The sequence below is a fragment of the Trichechus manatus genome, unplaced genomic scaffold (genome assembly GCF_000243295.1).
Source record: "Trichechus manatus latirostris isolate Lorelei unplaced genomic scaffold, TriManLat1.0 scaffold00163, whole genome shotgun sequence".
Classification (NCBI taxonomy): domain Eukaryota; kingdom Metazoa; phylum Chordata; class Mammalia; order Sirenia; family Trichechidae; genus Trichechus; species Trichechus manatus.
Genome location: NW_004444099.1, coordinates 199,503 through 218,833, shown reverse-complemented (window position 1 = coordinate 218,833; position 19,331 = coordinate 199,503). Strand labels below are relative to the sequence as shown.

General features: G+C 46.9%; 1 protein-coding gene across 1 annotated transcript in view; it reads right to left on the bottom strand.

Annotated features, from left to right (window-relative positions):
• Nucleotides 1-19,104, bottom strand: part of LRRC20 (leucine rich repeat containing 20) — a 124,262-nt gene extending 105,158 nt beyond the window's left edge. Inside the window, exons 1-3 of the mRNA XM_004386370.2 lie at nucleotides 19,007-19,104; nucleotides 18,678-18,911; nucleotides 18,413-18,557 (exon numbers count right to left, since the gene is read on the bottom strand). Coding sequence (XP_004386427.1) covers nucleotides 18,413-18,494 — 82 coding nt within the window. The 5' untranslated portion in view covers nucleotides 18,495-18,557; nucleotides 18,678-18,911; nucleotides 19,007-19,104. The remainder of the gene's footprint in view (nucleotides 1-18,412; nucleotides 18,558-18,677; nucleotides 18,912-19,006) is intronic.
• Nucleotides 19,105-19,331: the final 227 nt, after the last annotated feature.

The following is a 19,331-nucleotide window of genomic DNA, read 5'->3' as shown; positions in this document are numbered from 1 at the left end:
AAGCTTATTAAGAAAATGTTCTGAATCCTACTTTGGTGAGTGGCGTCTGGGGTCTTAAAAGCTTGCAAGCGGCCAGCTAAGATGCATCAATTGGTCCCAACCACCTGGAGTAAAGGAGAAGGAAGAACACCAAAGACACAAGAAAGTATTGGCTCAAGAGACATAAAGGGCCACATAAACCAGAAACTTCATCAGCCTGAGACCAGAAGAACTAGATGGTGCCTGGCTACCACCAATGACTGCCCTGATAGGGAACACAACAGGGAGTCCCTGATGGAGCAGGAGAAAGGTGGGGTGCAGAACTCAAATTCCAGTAAGAAGACCAGACTTAATGGTCTGACTGAGACTGGAGGAACCCCGGAAAGCATGGCCCTGGATTCTCTATCAGACCAGAACTAAAATAATTTCCGAGGCCAACTCTTCAGACAGGGATTGGACTGGACTGTGGGACATAAAATGATACTCGTGAGGAGTGGGCTTCTTAGCTCAGGTAGATATATGAGACTGGACTGGGCAGCTTTTGTCCGGAGGTAAGATGGGAAGGCAGAGGGGGTTAGGAGCTGGTTGAATGGACATGGGAAGTCGGGTGGAAAGAAGGCATGTGCTGTTGCAGTGTAGGGAGAGCAGTTGGGGTCATGTAGCCGTGTGTGTATAAATTTTTGTATGAGAGACTAACTTGAAATGTAAACTTTCACTTAAACTATAATAATAAACAAACAAAAAAAGTAAAAAATAAATAAATGTGAGCTGTTATTTGTATTCAAGGCTGATTTTGACTCTATGTGATGTTCACTTTTCAGGCTCTCTTTAGAACCTAACCCTTGTGTAAGGCAGGGTTTATTGTACTAACTACTTATAGTGACACCCTAGCCCCTCTGAGATCTGAAGCCAACCTCTGCCTCACTCCTGCCTCAGCTCCCTTTACTCCTCCACGTCACAGCCAATGAACACTTGCTATCTCTAGGAGCAGCCTCCTGCTTGTGTGCTGCCATGCCTTCGCTCACACAGACACCTCCACCTAGGATGCCCTTCCCTGCCCTCCCATCCCATGCTTACACCCCTAAACCAGATTCATCCCTTAAAGTTCAGCTGAAATGCACCTCTTCATGCAACCTCCTCAGCACAGATGCTAACCTAACAGCCAGTGTGCACACAACTCAAGACAGTAGAAGCAGGATTCATCCTTATTTAGTACATTTTACATTCTGCAAGTATTTTACAACCAACGTGTTGGGTTCGCTGTCCAGTGGCCTGTCTCTAGGGCTTGTGGCATCTCCACAAGTCACTTGCCATCTCATTCTCGGTCTCCTCGCCATGAAAGTAACACCTTTTGGGCCTCCTTGGAGACACTTAAGGTTGGATCAGCTCTCACATCTGGAATGATTTTCTTAGGCACATAGAATTATACCTGCAGTATAAAGGAAGTCATTCATTCATCCAGCAAATGTACCCTGAGCACCAACGCTGTGTCAGGCACCATGGCTGTGAACAGAGAACCCAAGGAACAGGTCAGCTGTGCTTGAGGTTGCCCACCACAGACCCTCCACTCTTATCCTCCCTCTTTTCAGAAGTCCAAGGTCCCACAGAGGAGCCATAATGGGGGCAGATAGGGTTCACGGTCGTTGGAGCTCCCAGAGCTCTAGAAGGGGTGTTATGGATTGAATTGTGTTCCCCTAAAAATATATGTCAACTTGGCTAGGCCATGATTCCCAGTATTGTGTGGCTGTCCACCATTTTGTGACCTGACGTGATTGTCCTATGTGCTGTAAATTCTAACCGCTATAATGTTAATGAGGCAGGATTAGAGGCAGTTATATTAATGAGGCAGGACTCAATCTACAGGATTAGATTGTATCTTGAGTTGATCTCTTTTGAGACGTAAAAGAGAGAATTGAGCAGAGAGGAGAGAGACCTCAAGCTACCAAGAAAGACAAGCCAGGAGAAGAGTGTGTCCTTTGGATCCGGGGTCCCTGCGCTGAGAAACTCCTAGACCCAACAGAAGCTTGATGCCAAGGACCTCCCCAAGAGCTGACAGAGAGAGAAAGCCTTTCCCCGGAGCTGGCGCTCTGAATTTGGACTTCTAGCCTCCTAGACTGTGAAAGAATAAATTTCTCTTTGTTAAGCCATCAACTTGTGGTGTTTCTGTTATAGCAGCACTAGGTAACTAAGACAAGGGGTTTCAGGAAACCCCAAGAGGGAGACCTGGACATATCTGTAGGGCTTTGTGTCCTCTGCCACCACTGCTATACACTTAAAAAACCTCAGGACACCAGTGAACCATCTTCATCCCTAGCAATTCTAGAGCTAGCCAGTCTAACCCCAATAGTATCTCTAGATCCAAAGACATCAGAGGTTGCCAGGGAGGAAGGGACCAAAGGCAAGAGGACAGGGTGGGAGGAAGCCTGACCACTGTTAATTGTTCTATGCCTTTTGGTTTGTGTGGCAGTCAGGTGTATTACCTACTGTTTTTAAATTAAATATATATATTTTAAAAAGTATTCCTCCCTGTGCAAATGCCAGGGTTGGAGCCATGGAGCAAATTTTCTCTCTCCTATTCGAAGACCTGCCTTCCAATGCTGAGCTGCTCTCTTTCCCTCCACAGCCCCTACTGTTCCTGAGGTTGTGGGACCCAGACAGACCCCCACTGACCCCACATCGACCTGGACAGAGAGGCAATGCCAGACCAAGGCATGGTGTGAAAGCTTTGCCAGAAACCCCACCCAGTCCCCACCTCACTTACCTGAACAGTACACTCACTCCCACCCATCTGCAAGGGACGAGGCCCTGAGGAGTGCTCTGGGCATGCGCTGTCCACATCTTCTGCATCAGCTGCTCTCAGGGCCAGTTCCAAAGTGGCCAGAGCTCCACAGACACCCTGGGATTAGGGCTGGCACTAATCACTCACCTCTGAAACAAGAAGGGCGCCCCAGCCCCAGGCCTTGCATTTCTGCACCACAGGCTTTCGCATGGTGCTAATTTGCCACCATGGAAGCCATCCAGCTCTCTGAAAGCTTTATTGATTTTCCTTTCCAAGCTGGTTATTTGTCTCTGAATAATGCCATCACACAGCACTCTGCCAGCATCTCACCTATACCACCCTCTCTGTGTGGCACACCCTGCCAGGTGCATACCTCCTGATCCCCCACAGCCTGCTCTCTCTAGAACCTGAGGGCCAAAAATGCCCATGCTCAGGACCCTGGGTCCTGGCACCTCCATCCCTAGGAACATCCTTCAAGAAGCACATGCACATGTCCACCAGGGACACACACACAAATGTTCATGGCAAGGTGCTTGCAACAGCCCCAGGTGTCCGTGCACAGTGGTGTGAATCAACAAGTGGCAGAATAGCCACACAATGGAATATTATACAGCAATGAAAAGGAACAAGCTCCAGTGACAAGTAACAACATGGAGGAGTCTCACAATCATACTGCTGAGCAATAAATAAAGTAAAAGATTTACACACTATGAACCCATGCATATAAATTATAAAAAACATAGCAAACTAAGCTGTATTGTTTAGGGGTGAGTACTTCGGGAGGGGAACTGTAAAGAAAAGCAAGGAAAAGTTTATCACAACAGTTAGGACAGTGGTTACTTCTGGGAGTGAGGGAGGCTTCTAGGGATTCAGGTACTGTTCTATATCTTGACCTGGATGGTATTTAGATGAGCATTTACTTTATAAATATTAGTTGAACTATGAGTGTATTGTTTTACGTACTTGCCTGCATATAAATTAATTTTCACAGGCTTTTTTTACAAAAAAGATTGAGTGAGAGCCTCTCAGGAATGGAGGTCAGAAAGGTCTCTCTAAAGAAGAAACATTTAGGCTGAGCCTTAAATTATGAGAAGGACCCAGTCACCGGCCATGTGATGAACAGGGAACAGCGTTCAGGCAAGGGGGAACAGCGCGTGCAAAGGCCCTGAGGCTGAAAGGGCTTGGCGGTTAGAGAAATTGAAAGGCCAGTCCCTCTGGGATGTAATGAGGGAAGCTCTGAGTGGCTCAAAGTGCACTGGGAGAAGTCAGCATCTGCAGTTTTGTGGCACAAGCTTGGAACAGGAAGCAACAGGAAGCCACTGGAGGGTTCCACACAGAGAGAATTAAAGGTCTGAGTTGAACGCCTCATTTTACAGACAAGAAACATATCCAGAGCCCCAGCTTCTGGATTTCTGAGTCAGAACCCTTCTTACAAAACAAAAGTCCCATCTTCTCCTCAGCCCACAAACCAAACTCATCAGGGCTCCAGCCCTGGCCCGGTGAAGCTGGCCTGACCACACTGGACACAACACCTTAGGGACTTGACCTCCTAGAGTGGTGGTTCTCAACCCAGTGATTCTGCCCCAACCCCAGGGGGCATTTGCCAAAGTCTGGAGTCATATTTCGTTGTCACGACTGGTGGGGGAGTTACTACCAGCCTCTAGTGGGTAGAGGCCAGGGATGTTGTTAAACATCCTACAAGCACAGGACAGCCCCCCAAACAAGGAATTAGCCAGTCCAAAATGTCAATATTGCCAAGGTTGAGAAATCTTGGCCTAGTGATACAAAGTCTTCGTTTCAAATAGGTTCCAAGCCCTGAGAGAGAAAAGTCCTCTGCTAGGGGGTGTGGGGGAGAAGAAAAGAAGGGCCAGTGCTTGGCCTTCCAGGACCCCCAATCCAGAGATCACCTCTAGAGAGGGAGTTTTGCAGAAGGCTTCTAGTCATCCCTTCACATCACACAACGCAGGAAGGAGAATTGGGAAAGGGCTGCCTTCTCCCAAGGGAAACCAGAGTCCCCTCTGAGACAAGGAAGGGGCTTGTCATGGACTGACCTGTGTCCCTGAAAATATGTCAACTTGGCTAGGCCATGATTCCCAGCATTGTATGATTGTCCACCATTCTGTCATCTGATGTGATTTCCCCGTGTGTTGTAAATCCTATCTCTATGATGTTGATGAGATGGGATTAGCAGCAGTTATGTAAACTCAATCTACAAGATTAATCTACCACTTAAGCCAATCTCTTTTGAGATATAAAAGAGAGAAGCAAGCAGAGAGACAGGGGGACCTCATACCACCAAGAAAGCAGGCCAGGAGCAGAGCGTGTCCTTTGGACCCGGGGTTCCTGCGCAGAGAAGTTCCTAGACCAGGGAAAGATTGATGACAAGGACCTTCCTCCAGAGCCGAAAGAGAGAGAAAGCCTTCCCCTGGAGCTGGCACCCTGAATTTGGACGTCTAGCCTACTAGACTGTGAGAGAATAAACTTATCTTTGTTAAAGCCGTCTACTTGTGGTATTTCTGTTACAGGAGCACTAGATAACTAAGACAGGGCTCTACAAAAGGTGTTTCTATCCCGCTCCCCTGCCGGCAAACTCCCAGCCTGCTCTCCCAGGTGAGAGGCAGGGAGCTGAGGATGGCAGGAGCTGAGGCTTCCAGCCCTAGCAGTGAACAGACAGGAAGCCCCAGCTCCTCTGAGGGCTCATCTGAGGGCTGTTCATGAAAGTCTCATTCCATCCTCCATGTCCTCCACACTGGCTGTGCTTGGCTGACCCTCAGGGCTCCCCAGGCCAGGAAACATCACAGCAAAATACACTCCCCACCAGGTGCCAGCCTCCTCGGCTCAGGCCACTAACTACAGGCAGACAAGCCTCTCCTATGGCCAAGACCAGCACTCCGTCAGGTCAGAAAAGCTGCTTCCACCAAGGCTCCTGGCAATTGCTGCTCCTCTTCCTCAATATGCATGTGTGTGTGTGGTATGTGTGAGAGTGTGTGTGAGAACTTGAGTGTGTGTGTAAGAGTGTGAATGTGTGTGTAAGAGTATGAGTGTGTATGTGAGAGAGCATGAGTGTGTATGTGTGTATGACAGCAAGTGTGTGTGTGTGCATTTGTCTCCCCAACAAGATTGGGCACTCCTGGGGTACTTGGTTCCTCCAGGTGGGCACACACAACAGGGGTTCAATATGTGTTTGCTGAAAAAGGAGCCAGGGCAGTTTCTGAACCAAGACAATAGTTCTGATTTGGTGAGTATACACTGAGTGTTTCCTGAGTACCAGGCAAATCCTTTTTGCTCAAGACAGGGGTCAACAAAATCAGGTCCATAGTGGGTCAGACTGGAACATAACTGCAGGAAGTGAGCTGGGAAGGGAATGAGGCCCCTCTCAGGCTCTGGGGTGCTCACACCTAGCAACAGCCGGGGATTTGGCTTCCTTTCACCTGGTGGGCCGGTGATGGGGCGCCATCTGCTGAAGAGCACAGGAGAAAAGTGCTTGAGGGGAAGAAGGTAGAGGAGGGAACACAGGCTTCTTCTCACTGGCTTTGAATGGTCTCCTGATTTGAGTATCTCACAGCTGGCAGACAGCTGCTCAGTTCCCTGGGGATACACATACTCATTCTCTCTGTCATACACACACCTACACACAGACACACACTTCAGAAGTCACCAGAAGGAAGTTCCAAATTGTAAACAGTAAGCCAGTGATTCTCAAAATTCAAGGAAGGGCAGAATCATACAGGGGTCATGCTACAGTGCAGATCACTAGGCCCACCCACAGAGATTCTACTTTCCAAGCTCTCCGGTAGGGACCATGAATTTGCATTTTCAACCAGTACCCAGATGATTCTGATAGGAGGAAATCTTTGTGACCCTGGGCTAGGCAAATATTTCTTAGATACAATACCAAAAGCACCATCTATAACAGAAAAAAAAAAAAAAAAGATAAATTGGACTTCATCAAAATTAAAAATTCCTGCTCCTCAAAAGACACTGTTAAAACTACCACAGCCTCCATCAGACTGGGTCAAGCTCAGCTAGATGGTGCCTGGCTATTACCACCAACTGCTCTGACAGGAATCACAATAGAGGGTTCCAGACAGAGCTGGAGAAAAATGTAGAACAAAATTCTAACTCCCAAAAAAAGACCAGACTTACTGGTGTGACAGAGACTGGAGAAGCCCCCAGAGTATGGCCCCCAGACACCCTTTTAGCTCAGTAATGAAGTCACTCCTGAGGTTCACCCTTCACCCAAACATTAGGCCCATAAAATAAAATGAGACTAAATGGGCACAACAGCCCAGGGGGAACGATGAGCAGGCGGGAAGGGACAGGAAAGTTGGTAATGGGGAACCCAGGGTCGAGAAGGGGAGAGTGTTGACACGTCATGGGGTTGGCAACCAATGTCACAAAACAATATGTGTATTAATTATTTAATGAGAAACTAATTTGCTTTGTAAACCATCATCTAAAACATGATTTTTAAAAAAGACACTGTTAAAAGAATGAGAAGACAAGGCACAGGCTGGGAAAAATACTGGCAAAACACGTATCTGATAAAGGACTTGCACCCAGAATATATAAAGAACCCTCAAAGCTTAATAAATTAAAAAAAAAACAAATTTTAAAATGGGCAAAAGATCTGAATAGACATTTTACCAAAGACGATATACAGATGGCAAATAAGTACGTAAAGATGTTCAATATCATCAGTCCATCAGGGAAGTGTAAATTCAAACCATAATGAGATACCACTAACCCCAGAAGAGATTAGAATGTATAAAATTAAAAACCATACCAAGTGTTGGCAAGTATATGGAAGAATTGGAACTCTCAACCACTTTGGAAAACAGCTTGGCAGTTTCTGATAAAGTTGAACATACACTTACTATACAAGCCAGCAGTCCTACTCCTACGTATTTCCCCAAGAGAAATGAAAATTTATATTCGCACAAAAACCTACAAGTGAATGTTTACAGGCTTTATTTATAATCTGCAAAAAGTAGAAACAATCCAAATGTCCTTTAACAGGTGAATGGGTCAACAAATCGTGGAACACTGGTACAGTGGAATATAATAATTAATAAATTTTAAAAATCAGCAATACAGAGGAACGAACTACTGATTCACACAAAACACGGATGAATCGCAATTACATTATGCTACTGTGAAAGTCAGGCTCAAGAGATTACATACTGTATGATTCCATTTGAATGATATTCTAGAAAAGGCAAATACATCAGTGGATCCCAGGTACTGGGGATGGGGGAGGATCTGAACTGCAAAGGGACACAAGGGTATTTTTGGGGGTGATGGAAATGCTCTGAATCTTGTTGTGGTAGTGTTACATGATTGTATGCATTTGTCAAAATCACAGAACTGTACATCAAAAAGATTAATTTATTTATATAAATTATCTCTCGATTAAACAAACCAATAAAAAAGTTCAAGGCATGGAAGGATCATCTGGGGGACCAGTTAAAATGCAGATCGCCAGGCCAACCTACTTTCGAAGCTCTGGAGTAGGACCCATGAGTATGCCTTTTTAACCAGTACCTAGTGGATCTGATGCAGGTTACCCAGGACCCACCCTTTGGGAAACCCTGCAGGAGAGAAGGAACTGACAGAGGGCCACTTGACCCATGGAAGCACCCCATGGGGCTGCCTCCACCTTCTCCTTATCACCTGAGATGCCCTAACAATGACCAGGTACATATGGTCATTGTTGTTAGCTGCCGGCCAATTAACCCCCAACTCGTGGCAACGCCACACACAACTGGATCAGACCATTGTGATCCCCGGGGTTTTCAATGGCTGATTTTTTGGAAGTAGATCACCAGGCCTTTCTTCCTAGTCCTCCTTAGTCTGGAAGCTCCACTGAAATCTGTTCAGCAACACACAAGCCTTCACTAACAGAGTGGTGGCTGTGCTTGGCAATATGGCAGAGGAAACACCCAAAAACCAAACCAAACCCATTGCTGTCAAGTCAATTCCGACTCACAGGGACCCTACAGGACAAAGTTGAACTGCTCCATAGAGTTTCCAAGGACAGCCTGGTGGATTTGAACTGCCGATCTTTTGGTTAGCAGCCGTAGCTCTTAACCATTATGCCACCAGGGTTTCCCAGAGGAAACCAGCTTCTCTAAACACATTCCTGCTACAAAACACTTAGATAAAAATAATGTTGTGTGTCTCAGTTTCTTCATCTGTAAAATGGGGATATTAACGTCATCTCTATCATTGGGCTGTTGTGGGGGTTAAATGAGTCAATACCTGTAAAGTACAGACAACGGCGCTGAGCATTTAATAAGAGTGAACCCCAGGGGCAAAAAACAGAGAGGAATTTAGAAGACTGAGTGCTGGCCAGGTACGAAGGCTTCACTGCCCTAGGCCAGTAGGACAGTCTTGGTAACCAAGGGGCTCAGTTTTAAAGGCCCAGAGGGGACTGGAAAGACTGCCTTGGGCCTGCTTAAGTGGAAAACTAAAGCCGAGATTTCTGCCGAAAGCTTAGACTTTGAAAGAAAGTGAAAGGGTAAACTAGAGAAAAAAAAAGAAATTGATTTTTTAATAATCAGAAAGATTTTTTTTTTCTTCTTGGCCTAAGCACTGGTCTTAAAAAAAAAAGTCTCCCCTGAGATTCTGAAATCACAGGCAGGCCTGCCCTCACTGGGGTTTGGGGTTTTAACATTCACTCCCTTTAAGATCCAGAAACCCCCAAGGGTAGAGAAATCAACAGAAGATTTGCTTCTAAGCTGGTCACACTCAGGCATCTGACAGAAGCAAATAAAACCTCCTTTGGAGGATACATCCCTCAACCCAGGATTACACAGATAAGGCTCCATCAGATAGCAGCGCAGAGTCCCAAATTACAAAATGTACCCAGAACAATCCACCATGAGCAAGAGTCAGCAGAAACAGCAGACTTGGACCCCCAAGAAGTGCCTGTTATAGAAGTAGCAGTAGAGATTACAAAGCAAGTATAGTCAAATGATTTAGGAAATAGAAGAGTTGAAAATACAAGAAAGGAACATGCTATTACTCTTCGAAATCAGACTTTTTTAAATCAGTAGAACTTTTAAAAATATAAAATGCACTCTTAAAAATTAAAAACCCAACGGATAAATTATACAGTGGATTAAACACAAATGAAAACACAAATAGTGAAACGGAAGGCAGACATAAGGAAATTTCTCAGACTGTAGCATAAACAGGAGCCCTGGTGGCACAATGGGTAAAGCGCTCAGAAGCAAACTGAAAGGTCGGCAGTTTGAATCCATCAGCTGCTCTGCAGGAGAAAGATGTGGCAATCTGCTTCCATAAAGATAACAGCCTTGGAAAAAAAATGAAACAAGACCCATACCTCACACCATGCATAAAAACTAACTCAAAATGGATCAAAGACCTAAATATCAAATCAAAAACGATAACATGGAAGAAAAAATAGGTACAATGCTAGGAGCCCTAATATATGGCATAAATAGAATATGAACTGCAAGTAACAATGCACAAGCACCAGAAGATAGACTAGATAACTGGGAGCTCCTAAAAATCAAACACTTATGCTCATCAAAAGACTTCACCAAAAGAGTAAAAAGACAACCTCCAGGACTGGGAAAAAATTTTTGGCTATGACAAATCCAATCAGCATCTAATTTCTAAAATCTACAAGATACTGCAAAACCTCAACAACAAAAAGACACATAACCCAATTAAAAAACAGGCAAAGGATATGAACAGGCACTTCACCAAAGAAGACATTCAGGCGGCTAACAGACACATGAAGAAATGCTCACGATCATTAGCTATTAGAGAAATGCAGATCAAAACTACAGTGAGATACCATCTCACGCCAAACAAGGCTAGCAGTAATCAAAAAAACACAAAATAATAAATGCTGGAGAGGTTGTAGAGAGACTGGAACACTTATACACTGTTGGTGGGAATGTAAAATGGTACAACCACTTTGGAAATCAATTTGGCACTTCCTTAAAAAGCTAGAAATAGAAGTACCATACGATCCAGCTATCCTGCTCCTTGGAATATATCCTAGAAAAATAAGAGCCGTCACACAAATAGATATATGCACACCCACGTTCATTGCAGCACTGTTCACAATAGCAAGGAGATGGAAACAACCTAGGTGCCCATCAACAGACAAATAGATAAACAAATTATGGTATACCCACACAATGGAATACTACAAAACAATAAAGAACAACGATGAAGCCGTGAAACAACTTATAACATGGAGGAATCTGGAGGGCATTATGATGAGTAAATTTAGTCAGTCACAGAAGGACAAATCTTCCATAAGACCACTATTATAAGAACTCAAGAAAATGTTTAAACTTGGAAGAAAACATTCTTTGATGGTTACGAGGGTGGAGATGGAGGGTGAGGGTTATTCACTAACTAGATAGTAGACAAGAATTATCTTAGGTGAAGGGAAGTCAGCAAAATTAGACTAAACCAAAGCTAAGAAGTTTCCTGAATACAATCAAACACTTTGAGGGACAGAGTAGCAGGGGTAGAGGTCTGGGGATCATACTTTCAGGGGACATCTAGGGCAACTGGCATAACAAAGTTTATTAAGAAAATGTTCTGCATCCTACTTTGGTGAGTGGCGTCTGGGGTCTTAAAAGCTTGTAAGCGGCCAGCTAAGATGCATCAATTGTTCCCAACCACCTGGAGTAAAGGAGCATAAAGAACACCAAAGACACAAGAAAGTATTAGCTCAAGAGACAGAAAGGACCACATAAACCAGAGACTTCATCAGCCTGAGACCAGAAGAACTAGATGGTGCCCGGCTACACCAATGACCGCATTGACAAGGAACACAATAGAGTCCCTGATGGAGCAGGAGAAAGGTGGGGTGCAGAACTCAAATTCTAGTAAAAAGACCAGACTTAATGGTCTGACTGAGACTGGAGGAACCTCGGAGAGCATGGCCCCCAGACTCTCTGTCAGCCCAGAACTAAAACAGTTTCTGAGGCCAACTCTTCAGACAAAGATTGGACTGGACTATGGGACATAAAATAATACTCATGAAGAGTATGCTTCCTAGCTCAAGCAGATACATGAGACTAAACAGGCAGCTTCTGTTCAGAGGTGAGATGAGAAGGCAGAGGGGGTTAGGAGCTGGTTGAATGGACATGCAAAATCAGGGGTCAAAAGGAGGAGCGTGCTGTCACAGTATAGGGAGAGCAACTAGGGTCACATAACAAAGTATGTATAACTTTTTGTATAAGAGACTAACTTGAAAGGTAACCTTTAACTTCAGTTACAACAATAAACAAACAAAAAAAAAAGGAAAAAGAAATTATAGCCTTGGAAACCCTATGGGACATTTCCACTCTGTCCTACTGGATCACTATGAGTTAGAATCGACTCAATGGCAATGGGTTTGGGTTTGGGTTTGGGTTTGGGTAGCACAGAGAGATAAAGAGAAGGAAAATACAAAAGAGCTATGGAGAAAAAAATGTAGAACAAAATTCATATTCATAAAAAAGACCAGATTTATTGGTCTGAGAGAGACTGGAGGAACCACCAAGACTATAACCCTAAGACACCCTTCTAACCTGGAACTGAAGCCATTCCCAGAGCTCACCTTTCAGGCAAATTATAAACATGCCGATAAATTAAACAATAACACCTGTGAGGAAAGTGCTCCTTAGAACAATCATCTATATAAAAGCAAAAGGGCACCATCTGCCCAAAAGCAAAGATGAGAAGGCAGGAAGGGGCAGGAAAACCAGAGGAATGGAAGTGCGGGACTCAGGGGGTTAATGGGGAGAGTACAGACACATTTTGGGGAGTGCAACCTTAGTCACTGAACAATTTGTAGAAACTATTGAATGGAAAACTAATTTGCTCTGTAAACCCTCACCTAAAAGCACAATAAAAAAAAAAAAAAAAAGAAAAGAGCTACAGAAGCACAGAAGGGGAAGGCCCAAGAGGAATTCTAGGCAACAGAGGCTCAAGAGATGGGCGAGGGCAACATGCCAAGAGCTAATGACTTAGAATTTCCTAGAAATGAACACAGAGACGACTCCTGAGTCAGGAGGTACAAAAGACTTCAGAAAGGATTGAAAGAGATATCAGATGGGACATGCACAGTATGGTGGCCTGACTCCCAGCAGGCCCAGAATAAATGCTGGGTCCCTTCCTTCCTGGCCGATGTTGGCCTTCCCTTCTTCTCATCTTTGCCAACATCTCCACACAGCCAGCTGTACCCTCTCTTCCCCATTCTCAGGCCTTTCCCAGTCCCACTCCTCTGCAGTAATGACCATTTCTAAAGTCACAGCAGACTGGGGGCCTCTCCCCGTGTGGAGAGGAGCAGGGTGCAGGGCAGCCTCTGCGGCCAGGAGAGAAGGGTGAAGTCAGACAGAGGCCCTTCCAGGGCATGAGGTCCCAGGGAAGCCCAGACAGGCAAGAGGCTTTTGCAAAAAGAAACAGTCAACAAGTGCAGGGAGGAGAGCCTGCTTCAGGGGAGGCTGAGTATAGTACCAGGTGCTGAGTGTTCTCCACTCTTTGCAAGTGTGTTGGAGGAGTCCAGAAAATGATGCTGAGAAGGGGTGGGGGCTGGGAGGAAAGCTGAGGGGCAGACCAGGGCCAGGTGGACAGGAGCCCACTTCTCCGGGGACGAAGAGGCCTGGAGCAGCAAGAAGGGCTAGGATCCAAAGCTCAGGTTACAGCAGGAGAAAGCTCACCTCAGCTTCCAGTGCGCTCAGGAGCACCTGGACACGCATGAGCGATGCTGACACAGAGTTAACTACCTGCGTAAGATGAGAGCGAGCCCATAAGTGAGCTCTTCCCAGCCCAGTCTCTGCAGGGGAGCACCCACTCTGCAGAGACACCTGTAGCTCCAGAGCAGCCAACCCACCGGGTCTGCGCACATTGGGACAGGCAGGGCAGGGGGCCAGCAGAAGGGGAGAAGCCAGGGAAGCCCCAACCACTGTCAGGGCGAGGGCTTAGAGGATGGACTGCTCCTGAAACTCTTGTCTGTTTTTGGGAAATGTGCTTTATTTCCACCTTCTCTAGTGGAATCTAAAATCTATTCTTATAGATTTCTCTAATTGTAATACATTCATCACATTTAGAAAATGCAAAATCGCAAACTCTGATCACAAGCTGCTTGTCCCACCCTGGGATCTAACTGATACTTTACTGTACATATACTTTGGGATCCTTGTCCCCCCACCACACCCCAGTTCACATCATACCCGAGAATTTGCTAGTCTTCATTCAGGCACACACCGAGATTTTATGCACCACTGTTAACGACTACATAAACTTGCATTGTATAGCTGTAACAAAATTTATTTAAGCAATTTTCTGATGCTGCTTCAGATTGTTTGCTATTTAACTGAGAACCATATTGAGTTACTTCACCTATCTTTCAAGATCCATTTCAATTCCCACCTTCTCCAGGAATACTTCCTGGACTACTTCAGTACCCAGCACCATCTCCCACCTCTGAATTATAACAACCTGTGATCTGCCCAACACATCTTAGCATGGATCCTGTGTGTCATTCACTGCTCTCTGACTGTCTCACGGGTAGGGGGCTAGTCTCCAGTCCAGGATTCTACTGTACACATGCCTGGGAGCCCCCTCCCCACTCTGCACACAGCAGGTGCTCAATGCATGCTGACTGCTTAGAGCCCAGGCCTCTCAGATTGCAAGACTGATCGGCTCCACCTTCCCAAGGACCAGGATTGTGGGCACCCACAGTGGCCTGGTGGGAGATTTCACCAGTCTCACCCAGATGTGTGAAGTGCGGTAGGGGCTGGAGGCAGGGGAGGGGAGAGGTGAATTCTGACCAGGGGAGTTAAACAGCTTCACGGGTGAGGTGCTGTGGAGAGCAGATTCCAGGAGGCAGTACTGAGGGGACGGACAGCAGAGGCCACCACAGAGAATAAGCAGCTGATTTCTCTCAGAAAATGCAGAATCGTCTTTTCTAACTACCCTTCGCATCTTGTTTTATTTCCTTCCAACTTTTTTCTACATGTATATACGTAATATAATTGGTTCAAACCACCAACCTTTAGGCTAGCAGATGATCACAAACTACTTGCACCATTCAGGGACCTAATTGATATCCTACTGTATATACAGTCTGCTAAGAGGTTAAAAAGTCCCCCTATTGTTTTAAGCTAACTTTAAAGACCCAGTCACTTCCACGTGCAAGTCATAAGCTTTGGCCAAGACCACCCATGGCTAAAGGGTTTACTCAGCTCCATGAATTGATTTGATGCTGTACTAATGACCTCACATCCACGCCCCAGGGCAGCATGGTGGGGAGAGGGGCCAGGCTCTATGTCAGACAGCTGGGGTCCCAATTATAGACACCGAGGTGGGTTCCGAGGGAGGCACATTCACTGGGGCACACAGGGGAGTAGCTGCTACCTTAGATGTGGTGTGCGCTCCACCTCGTGGCAGGGCGTCCACCCTTCAGTTCACAGGAACACCCCCGTGGCCTGCAGAGGCATCGCAGATTGCAATCCCTGGGCCACAGACTTTGAAGTCCAGACTCCTCAGCTCGGCCCTCAAGGCTCTGCCAGCTGGGCACCATCCCTCATCACCACCTCATGCTGCAGTCACATCTCTGTGGTGGTCTCTCCAGCCTGTCCCCCACTGCTGCCTCCTGGAATCCGCTACTTAACTGAAAAGTTGGTGGTTTGAATTCACCCAGAAGTGCCATGGAAGAAAAGCCTGGTGATCTGCTTCCATAAGATTACAGCCACTGAAAACCCTATGGAGTCTTAAAAGCTAGTGAGCCACCATCGATGATGCATCAATTGGTCCCAACCCACCTGGAGCAAAGGAGAATGAAAATCACCAAAGACACAAAATATTAGCCCAAGAGACAAAAGGGTCCACATAAACCAGAGACTCCATCAGCCTGAGATCAGAGGAACTAGATGGTGCCTGGCTACCACCAATGACCACTCTGACAGGGAATACAACAGAAAGTCCCTGACGGAGCAGGAGAAAAGTGGGGTGCAGAACTCAAACTCCAGTAAAAAGACCAGACTTAATGGTCTGACTGAGACTGGAGGGACCCTGGAAGACACAGCCTTTGACTCTCTGTTAGCCCAAAACTAAAATCATTCCTGAAGCCAACTCTTCAAAGATTAGATAGGACTACAAGACATAAAATGATACTTGTGAGAAGTGTGCTTCTTAGCTTAAGTAGATACATGAGACTAAATGGGCATCTCCTGTCTCCAGAGGCGAGATGAGAAGGCAGAAAGGAAAAGGAGCTGGTTGAATGGACACGGGAAATCCGGGGTGGAAAGGAGTGTCCTGTCACATTGTAGGGAGAGCAGCTAGGGTCACGTAACAATGTGTGTATAAATTTTTGTATGAGAAATTGACTTGAACTGTAAATTTTCACTTAAAGCACAATAAAAAAAATTAAAAAAAGAAAACCTTATGCAGTTCAGTTCTACTCTGACACACATGGGGTTGCCATGAGTTGGAATCGACTCAACAGCAACTGGTTTAGGGGATTCACTCCAGAAATTTGCTGATTTGCACTAAACCCCCACCCTACCACCACTTGAAGGCAACATGAAGCAGACTCAGCCAAGACCTGGCAGGCTGACACCTGGAGGAGGTGTGGGGGCTGGGGGAGGTTGGACTTAGGCTTCACCCCCAGCCCTTGGGGATGAGAAAAATTAAAAATCATAGCTGCCATTTATTGAGTTCACTGCTTGCCAAGCACCTTACAAACATTACAATTGCTCTTGAACTCCCTGACAAGTACAATCACCGTCCTCATTTTACAGATGAAGAAACCAAGGCTCAGAGAGGCTAAGCAACCTGCTAAGGTACCAGGCTAGTAGGTGGCAGAGTGGGGATTCAAAGCCAGGTCCATGTAACCCAAAGTCTGGCTCTCGGCCACCAAATTAGTGGTAGAGAGACTTGAATGCTGGGGTAAGGGCAACCATAATAGTGACAGGTGTAGGATTCCAGAATTCCTTTACTGAGGGGCCATAGCCACCAGCTCACAAGCTTAAGGCTCTCTCCAGAGTCTTCCCTTCAAAATAAATGACTTTCAAGTTGGTTTGCTGGTAGAGGACATGCCTCTTCCACCTTCCAGCAAACACCTCCAAGAACTTACAAAGTGCCTGATACCGTGCTATGCCCTGGGTGGGGGAGCCCTTCCTGGGCCCTGAATGAATGCTACCGAGGAGGAAGAGAGCAAAGGGAGGGTAGAGTTGGACTGAGAGCTTCCTGGGAGAGGTGGTGACTAAGCTCATCCCAAAGGCTGAGTGTCCCTCTACTTCCGGAGCCACCATGCCCTACTTCAGGAGCCTACATTCCAGACATACCTGACAAGTGACTACTCACAGAAATGCTCTACTTTCCAGTCTCTGGGTCTTTGCTTAAGCAATGACCTCCACAGAAATGCTCCTTCATGAGAAAGGCAGACAAACAACCCCCTCCCCCAACATACACACCTGCCTGTCCAATTCCTCTCCCTGTGCCAAAGGCCCAACTCAGATCCCACCTATTCCATCTGCACAGTCATCCCCAAGGCAGGACTATGCTCCCTATTCTGCGTCCCCACAGCATGTCTATGGTTCTGTTGGGGCACACACATTCCAGTGGGTCACTCACACACACACACACACACACACACACACACACACGGTAACTGCACTATATGTCCTCCTGTCCCTTACAGGCAGATAGTCAATGAGTCAATGCTGAATCCAATTAAGGAAGATGGCTTGTTGAAATGCCTGGAGTCTTGCCTTAACTGCATGGGCTAAAATACTGTGAACAATTCCAAGCAAAAAATACATAAGACAATTCAAGTAAATCTGTGGAGTGCAGAGGGGCCTCCAGGCTGGGAGATCTCAAAGAAGCCCCCTTTGCCTTCAACCTGCCATCTCCTCCTCATCTGAAGACCCAGGCTAATCGTGCCTGGTAGATATCATTCATCCCAGGGAGGTGGTAAAGATGAAATAACATAACGCTCAAGAGGCGCCCAGCACAGTTGTTCTCAGCTCTTTATTTTCACCTGGCCCAAGGATGTGTACACACATACTATCTCTCTCTCTCTCTCTCTCACACACACACTCTCTCTCTCACACACACACACACACACACACACACACACACACACACACACACACACACACACACACACACACACACACACACACACACAGGCCCCAGGTGGGTAGAACCCCGTCACTCAGTGTTTTTCAAACCTTTTGACTATGACCTATAATCTGAAGCACGTCTTACAATGGAACTCAGTATAACAAACTAAATATTGTTGTTGTTGTCAGGTGCCATGGATTCATTTCGACTCGTAGTGACTCCACGTGACAGAGCAGAATTACCCCATAGGGTTTTCTTGGCTCTAATCTTTACGGAAGCAGATTGCCAGGTCTTTCTCCAACAGAGTGGCTAGGTGGGTTCAAACCACCAACCTTTCAGTTAGCAGCTGAAAGCTCAGCTGTTTGTGCCACCAGGGCGCCTTAAACTAAACATAATTACAATACAAGTTCCATGGAACACTTTCCTTGTGAGGGAGGGGTGCATGCTGACAATTCTTTTCATTTTCTCTTCCTATTTCATTTCTAAACTGATTCCACACACCACTACCAGGGTGCCTGCAGCAGGCACAGCCCCAGCCTCACTCACCCAGAGTGTCGGAGCCGCTCTCCACCGTCTCATTGACCTTCCGTGCAACTCTGGCCACGGCCTCCCCCATCTTCCTCAGCATGCAGACAAGGGTGTCCTGCCACCAGCTCCCTGGCTGGGCTGCTACTCACAAGGGGGCCTGCGCCTGGGGAAGACGCAGGGCCATGAAGTGCCCGCCAGCCAGGGGACCCACCCATGTGTCCACCCCCCACACGTCCTCCTCCCTGGGGGCCCCAGGCTGCCAGGAGAGCCCCAAGCCACTCACCTCCTCCTGCGGGGCCCAGAGCCCAGGCCACATCCAGTGCAGCCTTGGGAATGGGCAGTCTGCCTGTCAGAGGGTGGGGGCAGTCGGGCCCTACAGGATCCCTGGGAGGATGGACATGTGTGACCTCACCAGACAGGGACTGGCCTGGACGGGTAGCCAGTGAGGGCTCAGGTGTGTGCTGGCCTGTGACTCATTCAATGGGCAGAGCAGTGGGAGGAGGCGGGGCACAGCCAACTGCCAGAGAAAGATACTTGTCCCTCACCCACGCCTCTGAGCTGGCGCCCTGTCCAGACCCCTCTAGGACAACTCCTCCAGCTCCCCCCACTCACCCACCAGCTCTGCCAGGCTCCTCTGTGTGCCAGGAAGTGGGAACACAAAAGTGACCAGACTGCAGCCCTGCCTGATCAGAGCTCCCAGGCTGCCAGGCAGATGGTCTCTAAGAATTCTCTTCTCACCTGTCAAGATGGAAGGGAGGTGTCATCCTACAGGTCTGATTATCAGCTGAGTGTATCTGCAAGACCCCAAGGGAGAGGAGACGTAGACTGGAGGGGGAAATGAGAGAAGGGGAACTGGATCACTGGGGGAGAAGAGGCTTAAAGAAGGGTGAGGAAGACAAACGAATTTACAAGATGTTAGAGCCCTGGGGACCCTAGA